A 15,000-nucleotide genomic window follows, 5' to 3' on the forward strand; every position below is an offset into this window, starting at 1 on the left:
AACCAACACACTAAGCATGGTGACCGACTCCAATGTAGAAACGCCACCAGAGGCTCTCGTAAGATCTGACCTGTTTAAGGGGCAGCTGTGCCAGCCAGGTGTTATCCAGCATGTCCTTGCGGTGTGTGAGCGGGGCGTCCCGGACCTGCAGGTACAGCTGGTGCGCGTTGAGTCCGCACTGCTGACACATACCCTGCTCGGCCTCCAGCACGCGGGCCCGCATGTAGGCCTGGCTGGAGCGCAGCTGGAAGTCCTCCATGCAGGTCGGGCTGCAGAAGCCTCCTGCCCAGCCGTGCTGCTCCCCGCTGGGCTTCTGGCAGCTTAGACACAGGGGCGTCCCAGACGAGTCCACGGCCTGCAGGAAACCGGCTGAGGGGTCCGTCTGAACACACGCAGAGCTCTCAGGTTCCCTGCAGACACACACATTTTAGAATAAGGAGATTTAAATATGTTTGATGAAGAAGAAATGTTAAATGGTGCTCGTCTGTTAAGGAAATAATAAAAAAGTTATTTTTTACACTGATGCTATGCAATTGCTAAATGATAATGGAATATTATTTATTATTATTATTATTATGATTGATTACTACTACTACTACTTCTACTACTAGTTGTTACCAATAGTACTAGTAGGTCTTACTACTTCTACGGCTAGTTGTTCCTACTACTACTACAACTACTAGTTGTTGTAACTACCTACTACTAGTTTTTGTTACTACTACTACTACTACTACTATTACTACTACTAGTAGTAGTTGTAACTACTAATATGAATACTACTAGTAGTTGTTGTTACTACTACTACTTGTTACTATTACTTCTACTAGTTGTTGTTTCTACTACTACTAGTTGTTACTACTACAACTACTACTACTAGTTGTTGTTACTAATAATAATACTGATTGTTGTTGTTGTTCTAGTAGTTTTTAATACTAGTAGTTGTTGTTACTGTTTTTAAATATTATTATCATTATTAATATTATTATTTTAGTAGTAGTAGTAGTAAACATATTATTATTATTAATATTAATGACATTTTACAATTATAAAACTATATCTTATAACAATAATAATATTGTTTACTACAAATAATCATTTCATTGAACTGATACTATAAAGAAGATTTATTAAAGCACGCAAGCACCTGACCCTAAATGTACAGATTTTGTAACTGCAGAAAGTTTACCGGAAATGTTTGACCCAGGTTACTGCAAAATTAAAAGTCCTTCTGCATATGTACAGTTGAAACCAGAAGTTTACATACACCGTATAAAAAGGCACATAACCATTTTAAAAAAGTCAGATGTTAATGTGACTAAACTTTCTCTCTTTTTGGTAAGTTATGATTATCAAATTTCTGCCTCTGAAAAAGCTCAGATGATGGTGTGAGGGTTTTGAAAGTTTCTGATTGGCTAATTGACAACATTTAAGTTAATTAGAGGTACAACTATAGAATAGTATTTGTGTAACAAGATGGGAAAATCAACAAGCCAGAATAAAAAAAGCCAGATTACAATTTGCTAAATTGGTGCTGGAGGGACGGGTCCACGTGGCATCATGAAGAAAGAACATTATGTAGAAATACTGAAGCAACATCTCAAGACATCAGCCAGGAAATTAAAACTTGGCCACAAATGGGTTTTCCATACGAACCATGACCCTAAGCATACTGCCAAATTAGTTAAAATGGGCATTAAGGACAACAGAGGGAATGTTTTGGAGTGGCCATCACAAAGCCCTGAGCTCAATCCTATAGAACATTTGTTTACAGAGTTGAAAAAGCTCATCCGAGCAAGACAAATCTGACTCAGTTACACCGATTCTGTCAGGGGGAATGGGCCAAAATTCCTTCAAACTTTTGTGAGAAGCTTGTGGAAGTTATACAGTTTAAAAGCAAAGCTAAAAAAAAACAAGGACATGTATGTAAACTTTTGACTGTCTAGAAAAAAAAAAAAAAAATCACACAAAAAAATCTCATTATTCTGGCATTTAGCAAATGTAAATCATTTAGGTAATCCTAACAGACCTAAAATAGCAAACATTTAGTATGATTTACCATCAGACATTTTTTAAAAAAATGGTTATGTTCCTTTTTTAGAGTCTATGTAAACTTCTGGTTTCAACTGTATATGTTTGTTTAAAAAAAGAAAAGAAAAGAAAAAATAAAACGGCGCCATCAGTTACTAAATGAAATGTTATTGTTAATAAACATGACACATTTAGATCTTTAAATACACCACATAAATCATTTTTAAACAAAGAAAACAAAATGGGTGCCAAAATAAAGCCTTGTGAAAGCCCTTTGGAGAAATTAAGTGTTTCGATGCTTAGTGGGTAACACAATCACCTCACAGCAAGAAGGTTGCTGGTTCGAGCCCTGGCTGGGTCAGCTGACATTTTGTGTGGAGTTGCTGTGGGTTTCCCCCACAATTCAAAGACATGCGCTATGGGAGAATTGAATAAACTAAATTGGCCGTAGTGTATGTATGTGAATGCAAGAGTGTATGGGTGTTTCCCAGCGATGGGTTGTGACTGGAAGAGCATCCACTGCGTAAAACATATGCTGGATAAGCTGGCAGCTCATTCCGCTGTGGTGAACACTGAAGAATAATAATAGAGACTAAGCCGAAAAGAAAATGAATGAATTAATCACCATCTTAACCAACGAAGTCTCAATTCACCAGATTATAACAGTATCTTCAGCACACTGACTAGTCTACACCACTAAACCACAGCTCCAACATCATTAGATTTTCCTCATCACCACCCCCAACCCATTGTCCAAAAAATACATTCATTATTACATACGGCTGAAATCAAATTAGTCCAAAATATGATTCCAGCCCTCCCTCACCACACTAACTAGTCTAAACTTCCTCCGCAAAACACTTTCTCCCCAGCCCTCCATCAGTTCTCACTTTCTCTCCCGTTTCTTCCTCTCGCTTCTCTCTCCATCACCTAAAAATATCCAGCCCCAGACAGCGCTCAGTACGTCGCAATTTTTTCCTTCCCCCGGTTTCCATGGCGACGCTGCAGCACTCGCATGTGTGTGGATTAAGCCCTTATCCTCTGCACTAAGCATTCTTGAACACACTCGCATCCCAGGTTTACAAGGTTAACCGCTCACTACTACACACGTAATTACATGCGCAAATGCACTTTTTACGAATAAATTGTCACTTGATGCGCTATATATACACACACAGACACACACATATGTATATACACACACATTTTTTTTTTAATCCAAGAGCAATGCAAATTCATAAATGTGTATCTGTCAGCGGCACTCTTCACCCTGACCGCGAGGAAGAAGTAATTTGATGATCTGAAAGTAAAAGTGAGAAACTATATGTATTCATTTCCATTTGTGGATTAGCTCCACCTGAGGTAGCAGCCGTCGGTTTGAGGACAAGAACAAAGTCTGATGACTTTTCCTCACGCCGACAAAGTATGAAAGGAAACAGCTGTCACATATGATCAAAAAGCCAAGCCGTGGCTGACAGGGAGAGAGAGTGTGTGTGTGTGTGTGAGAGAGAGTTGATGACTTCATCAGCGATTGCGGCGTTGTTCTCGTTCCTGTGAGAACTCGCTTGTGTGTGTGTGTGGTCGCTTCATCAGACCCGGTGTGGAGAAGGTTTAGAGGTTTTTTCTGTGTTCTGACGTACTTGACGTTTGAAATACTCACTAGTTGCTGAGTGGGCGCTGCTATGTGGTTGTTATGATGTTCCTGACGGCTGTCAAAGCGTTGCTAGGTGGTTTTGAGATGATGTTCTTGAGAAATTTTAGTTTTCTCTGTCTTAATAATTACACAATTTATACACTACCTTAGAAACGTTTTGTCGCCTATCCAAAATTTATGAACAACAAATAATAACTTGACTTCAAGTTGATCATTTGGTATCAGAAGTGGTTTATATGAAAGGCAAACACTTATTTTACCTAAACAAAATATGATCATGCCTTAATTTTAATAATTTAATTAGGACAGTAAGGTCTGACTTTGTTTAGACAAAAGTCGTCACTTAATAGAAATAATGTACAGTACAGAACATAAAGTCAGGGTGTAGTTAAGAAAGAACTATTATGTATGACTCCCATGAGCTTGGAGGACTGCATACATCCATCTTTGCAATGACTCAAATCACTTATTAATAAAGTAATCTGGAACGATGTACGAATAGTTTGCATATGTGCCTCCCACTTGTTAAGGGTCCAAAAGTAATTGAACAGTTGTCTTCTCTGCTGTTCCATGGCCAGGTGTTTGTTATTCCCTCATTATCCCAATTAGAATGAGCAGATAAAAGGTCCAGAGATCATTTCAAGTGTGCTATTTGCATTTGGAGTCAGTGTTGGTGTCAATTCTCAAGATGAGATCCAAAAAGCGGTCACTATCAGTCAAGCATGTCATCGTTAGGCTGAAAAAAACAAAACAAACCCATCTGAGAGATAGCAAAAACATTAGGCATGGCCAAAACAACTAAACATGCTTAAAAAGAAAGAATGCATCAGTGAGTTTAGCAACACCTAAAGACCCGGAAGACCACGCAAACAACTTTGGTGGACGACTGAAGAATTCTTTCCCTGGTGAAAAAAACACCCTTCATAACAGTTGGCCAGATCAAGAGCACTCTCCAGGAGGTAAGCGTATGTTTGTGAGAGTCAACAATCAAGAAAAGACTACACCAGAGTAAATGCAGAAGATGTAAACCATTGGTGAGCCTCAAAATCAGGAAGGTGAGATTAGAGTTCTAAAAAAAGCCTTCACAGTGCTGGAACAACATCCTATGGACAGATGAGATCAACATGTACCAGAGTGATGGGAAGAGAATAGTATGGAGAAGAAAAGGAACTGCTCCTGATTCTAAGCAGTGAAGCATGGTGACATGCCGTGGGCATGTATGGCTGTCAATGGAAGTGGTTCTCTTGTATTTAATAATGATGTGACTGCTGACAACAGCAGCAGGATGAATTCTGAAGTGTTTCGGAGAATATTTGCTCCTTATATGAAGTCAAATACTTCAGAACTCATTATACAGCGCTTCACAGTGCAGATGGAGAATCACCCAAAGCACACTGCAAAAGCAACCAAAGAGTTTTTGAAGGGAAAGAAGTGGAATTTTATGCAACGGCCAAGTCAATCACCTGATCTGAATCCGATTGAGCTTGCATTTCACTTGCATTTCACTTGCTTGATGAATTTGAAGGGAAAATGCAAGAACAAGCAGAAACTAAAGACAGTTGCAGTAGAGGGCTCACAGAGCACCACCAGGAATGAAACCCAGTGTCTTGTAATGTCTATGCTCTTCAGACTTCAGGCTGCAATTGACTGCAAAGGATTTGCAACCAAGTATTAAAAGTGAAAGTTCATTATTCTGTCCAATTACTTTTGGTCCCTTAACAAGCGGGAGGCACATAAGCAAACTGTTGTGATTCCTACAGAGATCACCTGATTTGGATGTAAACACCCTTACATTAAAGCTGACAGTCTGTAGGAGAAGCACATCTTGTTTGTTTCATTTCAAATCCATTGTGTGGGTGTTTAGAGCCAAAACTGTTAGAATTGTGTCGATCTCCAAATATTTATTAACGTAGCTGTATCTGAATATAAATATCTTTAAATTCTCCATTCAAATCAATAATAAACAGAGACAATAAAATGGGTCTCAAAACAGAGCCTTGAGGAACCCCTTTAGAGCAACCAAGTGTCTACAGTGTTGCTGTGATGTTCCTCATAGGGTTTAGTGGGATTTTATCTATGTGCTTGCTAAGTAGATGTAGCTGTTGTTGCCATGATATTCTTGACGATTGTCATACTGCTAGTTGGTTCTAAGTGTTTATATGGCAGTGCTTTGATGTTCTTAACAAAGGTTTAGAGCGCTTTTCTATCTCCTGATGAATTTAACATTTGAAATGCTCAGTGGGCAATGCTAGGATGCTATTATTATAAGTAATTATTTTAAATGGTCAGACCTGTTAGGGGGGTCAGCAGGTTTAGATGTGGATGTTCTTTTAAAGGCAACACTGTCTTTGTTGATGATGCGTAAGGCTCCGCCCTCTTTTTGGGCCACAGCGATGGAGGTTTGAGCCACATCGTGTTTGGAGAGGTACCTGAAAGAGAGAGAGACTTTGAGTGCCACAGAGGAACATTGTGTGCCATGCAGAGGGCAGCACAGTATCTGCCACCGCAATACACACAGAGCTGGTATTTGTGTAACAGAACAACAAACTCAGCCAGTGTAATTAGTCAAAAACACTCAAAGCTCAAATTATAAAACACAGCACCAATAAAAGGGTACATACAGGAATCAGAGGGTAAAATTCAAGACCCTTTTTTTTTTATTTAAACCTTTTTTAAGACTCTTTCAATACATTTTAAGACCTCATCACCACTTTAGGTCTCAACAAGTAACATTGCTGACGATTGCAAACATATTCACTAAATATAGATTGTAGGAAACTAACCCTAAACTAAAACAGTATTCATATACTTTATAAAAATGTTAATCCAGAAGGCTTCACCTATAGACCAGCAGAAAAAAATGGGGCTGCTTTGTTTACTGCAGTAAGCCAAGTAGTGTGACATCAAATATACGGCATGATTTTATTGATTTCATAAACTACACAGCATCCTAAAATTTCAAACTTCAGCATACAACTATAATTATACAACTGTATAATCAAAAATGATGCAAAATTTAATACCTTGTAACAGCATTTAAGACTTTTTAAGGGCCCTAAATTTCTATAAATTGTTTAATCAACTTCAAATACCTTTCAAGACCCCACGGACACCCTGAATAATCACATCATATATATTGAATGTGAAATATGATTAATGTAAAATAAATGACAGTATTCACCCAGCTAGAGATATAATTTATATGTAATAATAATAATAATAAAAAACAAAACAAAAAGTATTATTATTAAATGTAAAAAATATAAATACATAAATAAATAATAATAATAAACAAAACAAAAAGTATTGTTATTAAAATATAAATAAATAAATAAATATTAATAATTATATTCTGCTTAGCAGTTTAAGTCCATAAAAAATTATTTTAAAAGATGTGTATTAAATACTTAAAGAAAATGAATACTTAAAATAACTACCTAATCAATAATACAGTAAATTGAAAATAAGTTTATTTAAAGATATGTTTAATGTTACTAAAAAGCTACACTCACCGGCCACTTTATTAGGTACACTTTACTAGTACTGGGTTGGACCCACTTTTGCCTTCAGAACTGCCTTAATCCTTGGTGGCAAAGACTCAACAAGGTGCTGGAAACGCACCTATATTGACATGACAGCATCACGCAGTTGCTGCAGATTTGTCGGCTGCACATTTATGTGGCGAATCTCCTGTTCCACCACATCCCAAAAATGCTCTATTGGATTGAGATCTAGTGACTGTGGAGGCCATTTGAGTAGAGTGAACTCATTTTCATGTTCAAAAAACTAGTCTGAAATGATTCACGCTTTATGACATGGTGCATTATCCTGCTGGAAAAAGCCATCAGAAGATGGGTACACTGGGGTCATAAAGGGATGGACATGGTCAGCAACAATACTCAGGAAGGCTGTGGTGTTGACACAATGCCTCAATTGGAACTAATGGGCATTAACAAGCATATGGACAAGTTTACCTAATAAAGTGGCCGGTAAGTGTATATTTCTATTTTGACATTAACAGCTTATTATTTTATTCCAAAAAATATTATAAATAACATTATTATTTTACATTTTGGATTAAATGTCATCATTAGTTTACAGAATAAAAGAAAAAAATACTCTTTAATCCAACACTATAACTCTAAATGATAAATATAGACAACTGAGAATTTCCTCTCGGTTGCTTAATTTTGTATAGAAGCATAATTTGACTGACACGAACATCTGAGCCAATCTGACTGAGATCCACCCACACATCCCAAGCGTTTGACAGTGTATGTGAATCTTTGAATGTGTGTTTGTGTGTGTGTGTGTTCATGCCTTGAGGTGCTGCTGTGTCTCCGCTGTGATTGTGTGAGCTCCTCCAGCAGCAGGATTGGGCTGTGAAACACTCTTCCACTCTTCCTCACCATCCTCTGCTTCATCGCAGTCAGAGAGCTCCACTCACGCACAAACCGCACAACCTGACACACACACACACATATATATATATATACACACACACACACACAGAGAGATGTGTTTCAAGACATCTGATGAAACAGTGCTTGAAGATGGTGACACACACACTCACGTGCAAGCGCGCACGCACACGCGCACACACACACGCGCACACACACACACGCACACGCACACACGCACACGCACACGCACACACACACACACACACACACACACACACACACACACACACACACACACACACACACACACACACACCTGTCTCCTGTTCTGGCTGTGATTGAATTCTGGTGGCAGTTCATCCCAGTTCTGCAGTCTGATATCCAAGGGAATGAAGTTACAGTGGAGTGGGAGACCATCCTGTACACACACACACACACACACACATACACAGATTTCTTAGAGAACATAAACATATATTGCATGTTTACAATTCACTATATTATTGACAATATAAAACTCACTAACGCTTTGAATATAGCAGCTGATATAATTCATAAACTAAAAAAATGAATGTTTAAATAGCTAATAATAACCAAATCCAAATCACATTGGGATTAATTAATGTATTTTTAACCATAATTTATTTTGAGCAGCTAAAATAGTTGCTTTTCTTTTATTTTTGGTATTTTTTAAACTTGATTTTGTCTTTGACACACTCTTGTTGTGTTGTTTAGTTATTTTGAAGCACATTGGACAATTGTTTTTAATCATTGCTATATAAACAAACTGTCAGTGTTGTAATTTTTTTTAAAGGGCACCTATTTTACCCCCTTTTCAAGATTTAAGAAGTCTTTTGTGTCTCCAAAATGTTTTTGTAAAGTTTCAGATTTATTCTTACACCTTTCTGCATGTGGAAAATTTGAGCTGTAAGGGCATTGTAGCTGTTATTGCTGCCTTCAATGCAAATGAGCTGGTTCTCCCCGCCCACCGTTCCTACGTGCGTGTCAGAGCTGTAGAGATCTGTCTGTTTTGCTCTGATGCATTTAGCCTTCATGAAGATAAACAGCACAGTGACAAACAAGAATGAAGCCTATGAATGAAGTCTAACTACAGTAAGAACCTTTCGATTTCAAGCTTTTCTGCAATGACGAGTCACACACAATGTTCTTAAAAAGTTTTGGCAAATGTGACAGGATATACATTAATACCCACTGCTGTATGGACATCCATTATGTTAATGTACAAAAAAATCCTGATTTAACGTCCACAATCCAGGATTGAAGAATCTACTTTTATAAGTGTACTGACACTATGCGGCTGTGGTGATGAATTACAGCAATTTTAGTGTCTTTATTACAACCGTGCACTGACTTAAAAATGTTTTAAACTTGTAAAACTCATACTTGAGGTGCAGATGATCACAGAGAGTTGGAACAGATCTTTTAACCCCGGTTGCTTTCCGCACGTCTCGTCTTGTGGATTTAATTATAGGTGTTACTACAGAGACATGTTAATACGCGGCTGTCAATCAATTCGGTGGGTGGGGAAACCGCATTCCTACGTCACGTTGCTGTGGGCCTCAAAATTGCAGGGATTTAGATCCTATTTTAACATTAGAAAATTAAAAAAAGAGAGACTTATCACGTTTCTACCAGTCCAATATGACTGTGGACACACTATACCTACAAACAATTCTGTTCAAACAGCTTTTAAAAGTTGAGTTTCATCATAGACGCCCTTTAATTTTACTATAAGTTTGAAGATTTTATTGTATAATAACTATATGATTATAAAAAACATGATTGTTACTATTATTATTACTACTGTCGTTGTAGTTGTTGTTATAAAAATTAAAAGAGAAAGTAAAACCATAAAAAAATGTAATTAATGTGACATAAAATTGTAGAAATTAGTTTATACATATTTAAAGGATTAAAAATATATAATATACTGTATATTTAGAAATATGTGGTAAATATAACCTAAAAAATGAAAAAACTCCAGCAAATCTAGGAGAATAACATATCCATGACGTTTCAGGGTCATTCTGCATACGATGAAGTCTTGAGTGTGCATTATTTTCTAATAATTCAACAGTTAGGTGTCAATTATTCCTCTTTTATTACAATTACTAAACCTAAAGACACTGTTCAGATGTTATGTTTAAGGACATTTGCCAGGGTTTTGTCTTCAAAAAGCCTTTTATGATGTGATTTTTGACTGTTGTGGGCTTTGTAATAACTGAAATCCTTCAGAGAGTAGTGCTATGGAACTCTAATGCGGTCAAAAGCCACTTCAGCTGTGCGTTTATATCAAAACAATGGCACGCCTTACAATGCTTATCATCAGCCAATCAGAATAAAGCCTTCGAATAGTACAAAATGATATATAGAAAGCGTGCATTTAGTTGAAAAGAGAGATAACTTTTGGTGGGTCCTGCTCTCGTTGGGTCCACAAGGACCTGTCCGGCTCCCCCCAAAATATTACATCTGCAGCCCACGGCAGGCGTCTTTTCTCCAGCCTTCTGCTAAACTCCCCCATTCATCACCGCTCGACTGAGATCGCCTCAGGAAAAGCTCTTATTAAAAAACCGAGCCGGATAATATTTCTCAATCAAAGTCAATTAGGAGCCCCCCCGCTTATATCTGCTTCCATTTAATACAGTTGAGGAGAACTAGGAGAATCCCAGCGTGCAGAAACCACGAAAGTTCAGCACTTCATTTGCCCTCAGATTAACACCAAAACTTCGACCAATTGAACGAATATTTACTACAGATATTGGTGGAGCTGGAAAGAAAGAAATAGAGATACATTTTTGTCTGAATTGAAGCAGTTTCTTTAAATCAAATGTTCAACATTTGTAGACGTACATTTGGTTTTCTTGGACATTTGGTTGTGAATTTGGCTTGTGTGGGTGTCAGTTCTGTAAAATAATTGGCGAATGTTGATGAAATGTTGTCGTAAGGATGACTTGTGATTGCGTCAGTAAGATTGGGTTGAGAAAAACGACCAAAACAAGAGAAATGTTTCACCATGTGTGCCATCGTTATCCATCAAAAGTGTGTATTATTATTTTTTATTTCATGGCTGTCTTTTGGAGGTTTTGTGGATTTTCTTCTATTCTATTTTTTTAATACACAAAACCTATAAATTGACACATTCATTTTCTTTTTAGCCAAGTTTCTCTATTAATCCAGGGTTGCCACAGCGGTATGAACTGCCAACTTATCCAGCATATGTTTTTACGCAGCTGATGTCCTTCCATCTGCAACCCCTCACTGGGAAACGCCCATACACTCTCAATCACACACATACACTACAGACAATTTAGCTTACCTAATTCACCCGTACCGCATGTTTTTTGTAGGGGAAACCCACACGAACGCAGGGAAAACATGCAAACTCCACACAGAAACGTCAACTGACCCAGCCGAGGCTCGAACCAGCGACCTTCTTGCTGTGAGGCGACAGCACTACCTACTGCGCCACCGCGTCGCCCAATTGATACATTTAATATAAAATAATTCCAATTGTTAGCATGAAATAAAATCTACATTAAAAAAAAGAGTCATGGCAGAACATTAAAATCGACAAGGTCTGTGCAACCCCTAATTTATACTATATGTATATGCTTGACAAATAATTTTTACAACAACAAACTAATTGCTAATTGGCTAATTGGCGCAGTGGGTAGTGCTGTCGCCTCACAGCAAGAAGGGCGCTGGTTCGATCCTCGGCTCAGTTGGCGTTTCTGTGTGGAGTTTGCATGTTCTCCCTGTGTTTGCGTGGGTTTCCTCCGGGTGCTCTGGTTTCCCCCACAGTCCAAAGACATGCGGCACAGGTGAATTGGGTAGGCTAAATTGTCCGTAGTGTACGAGTGTGTGTGTATGTGTTTTTTGGATGTTTCCCAGAGATGGGTTACGGATGGAAGGGCATCTGCTGTGTAAAAATGTGCTGGATAAGTTGGCGGTTCATTCCGCTGTGGCGACCCTAGATTAATAAAGGGACTAAGCCAACAAGAAAATGAATGAATGAATGAATGAATGATTCACAGATGAAACCATTTGTAAACTGAACTTTCAATATTAAAACTCTTTCCGCTACAATCATAATTGAAAGTGTTTTGAAATCTATCACTTCATTGTAGTATCCCTGATGTTGAACCATAAATACAAAAAATATAAACAAAATAATAATAAATAATAAAAATAAAAAAGTGCAAGTATATATATATATATATATATATATATATATATATATATATATATATATATATATATATATACTTGCACTTTTTTTATTATTATTATTTTGATATATATATATATATATATATATATATATATATATATATATATATATATTTTTTTTTTTTTTTTTCCCCCCGGCTTAGTCCCTTTATTAATTTGGGGTCGCCACAGCGGAGTGAACCGCCAACTTATCCAGCATATGTTTTAAGCAGCAGATGCCCTTCCAGCTGCAACCAACCACTTGGAAACATCTATGCACAGAAGTCACACATACACACAGACTACCTGACAAAAGTCTTGTCGCCTATCCAAGTTTTAGGAAAAACAAATAATAACTTGACTTCTAGTTGATCATTTGGTATCAGAAGTAGCTTATATGAAAGGCAAACACCTCTAGATTACGCTATGTTTTACTAAAATTAAAAATGATCATGCCTTGATTTTTAATTAAGACAGTAAGGTCTGACTTTGCTTAGACAAAGGCTTGTCACTAAACAGAAATAATGTACAGTATAGAATATAAAGTCATGCTGCAGTGGAAAAAGAATTAATATTGTGTCTGACTCCCATGAGCTTGGAGGACTCGATCCATACATCTCTGCAATGACTCAAATAAACTCCCAGAGTTCATCAAGATCCTTTGAATGCATCTACAATGCCTCCTCCTAATCTCACACCAGACATGCTCAATAATGTTCATCTCTGGTGACCGGGCTGGCCAATCCTGGAGCACCTTGACCTTCTTTGCTTTCTGGAACATTGATGTGAAGGCTGAATGAGGTGGAGTGCAATCTTGCTGAAGAATTTACCCTCTCCTGTGGTTTGTAATGTAATGGGCAGCGCAAATGTCTTGATACCTCAGGCTGTTGATGTTGCCATCAACTCTGCATATCTCTTGTAACCTTAAACCATGATTTTTCCTTCCCCAAACTTGACTGATTTTGGGTTCCGATAGGTCTTTTTCAGTATTTGTGATGATTAGGATGCAGTTTAACAGATGATTCATCAAAAAATAATCTACCTTGTTCCACTTTTTCAAATGATCAACTAGAGATTGGAATTGACGACAAGACTTTTGTCAGGTAGTGTATATGTAAACAAATAAATACATAAATAAATGTATGTATGTACATACACATACAATATAAAGGTATCAAAACAATGGAATGTTAATATCAGGTCATACAAGATACAACTCATATGGACAGACGATTCGCACCAGCTTCCTTCAGAAATCCTACAAGTGAGTCCTTCAGTTTTTTTACTCAGTACCTTGTCATGGATGTAGATCCTGTCAGTGTTTTTGCTGGCGCAGAACTTCAGACAGTCGTACACAGAAACGCAGTCACCCGACTCCTCATAAGCGCCATCATCATTAGCTATTGGAGAAGAAGAAGAACAGAAAAGGAGGGAGGCATGATGGGAAACTCTGAATGACTAATAGAAGGAAGTTATAAAGAGAACAGGGCAATGAGAGGACGAGAGCGGCGGATGATCATTATGCTCCTGATAAAGGTCAGGTGGTTCGCCGGCAGAAACTAGCGCGCTAACAACGCTAACGAAGCAGGTACAGAGTGACCTGGAACGATCTGAGAAGTCGGATTCGACCGGATTTCATCCCGCAGAGCTGTTCTACATTCATTTGGGTCAGGCTCGCTGTAAAGACGCCCCGCGAGTCTTAGTTACCAGAACCCTACCGTGGCCTAAAATAGCTGAGCCGTCGCTGACTAGCCAATCACACTGTGTTATTAAAGAGCCATTATGCGCACTGTACGCTGGTGGGAAACTGGGATTGTGTGTGTAAAGGTGGGCGTTAAGATCAGCCCAGCAGAGTCTGGAAATTGCACACTGGAGGTGAGCGCGAGTCGATTGTCTAGCTTTTAAAATGGCCAGTTATTATGCGTGTTTCATACAGACGTGCTTTTAACTGCAACGGTGTGCTCGTGCGATTGTTCTTACAAGGTAATTTTGTCATCGAGGGCTGGGGTTACTGCTTTAAAGGGTTGCAGGGAACAGAATGGGAAATATTTGGTCAAATGGCCAAGCTGCTCTTTTACTTCTCAGATTTGGTGACTGGAATGGTGGACATATGGAAGTATATGGATGATAATATACGTTAAAATGTTAGTGAAATTATTCACGTTTATTGGTGAAAAAAAAAAAATCACTGGAATATTGGTAAGGCCTGGGAGTTTTTAAATAGGACATTCTGATATTATAAACTAAATATAGATGAAATGCGAACCGTAGGAGATGAGACTATTGGTTGAGCAATGCTCCAAAATATATACTTTGTTTCCAGTGATGTCTATAGTTTTATAGATCATTTCAATGTGGTGATCTATCTATCATAATTTGAGATGAAAATTATAGGAACATGGATAATGTAAAAATATCAGTAAGACAGTTATGTAAAATCTATCTATCTATCTATCTATCTATCTATCTATCTATCTATCTATCTATCTATCTATCTATCTATCTATCTATCTATCTATCTATCTATCTATCTATCTATCTATCTATCTATCTATCATAATTTGAGATGAAAATTATAGGAACATGGATAATGTAAAAATATCAGTAAGAAGGTTATGTAAAATCTATCTATCTATCTATCTATCTATCTATCTATCTATCTATCTATCTATCTATCTATCTATC

At 37.7% G+C, this 15,000-nt stretch overlaps 1 protein-coding gene across 2 annotated transcripts in view; it reads right to left on the minus strand.

Annotated features, from left to right (window-relative positions):
• zranb3 (zinc finger, RAN-binding domain containing 3) overlaps positions 1-15,000 on the minus strand; it is a 124,122-nt gene that overhangs the window by 10,537 nt on the left and 98,585 nt on the right. For both annotated transcript variants that reach the window (XM_087304025.1, XM_087304026.1), the window contains 5 exons: positions 13,609-13,715; positions 8,402-8,503; positions 8,003-8,145; positions 5,974-6,111; positions 71-410 (listed from right to left, as the gene is read on the minus strand). In XM_087304025.1, the coding sequence (XP_087160151.1) occupies positions 71-410; positions 5,974-6,111; positions 8,003-8,145; positions 8,402-8,503; positions 13,609-13,715 (830 nt within the window). The remainder of the gene's footprint in view (positions 1-70; positions 411-5,973; positions 6,112-8,002; positions 8,146-8,401; positions 8,504-13,608; positions 13,716-15,000) is intronic.

The sequence above is a fragment of the Danio rerio genome, chromosome 22 (genome assembly GCF_052040795.2).
Source record: "Danio rerio strain M-AB ecotype USA chromosome 22, GRCz13ab, whole genome shotgun sequence".
In the NCBI taxonomy this organism is placed as follows: domain Eukaryota; kingdom Metazoa; phylum Chordata; class Actinopteri; order Cypriniformes; family Danionidae; genus Danio; species Danio rerio.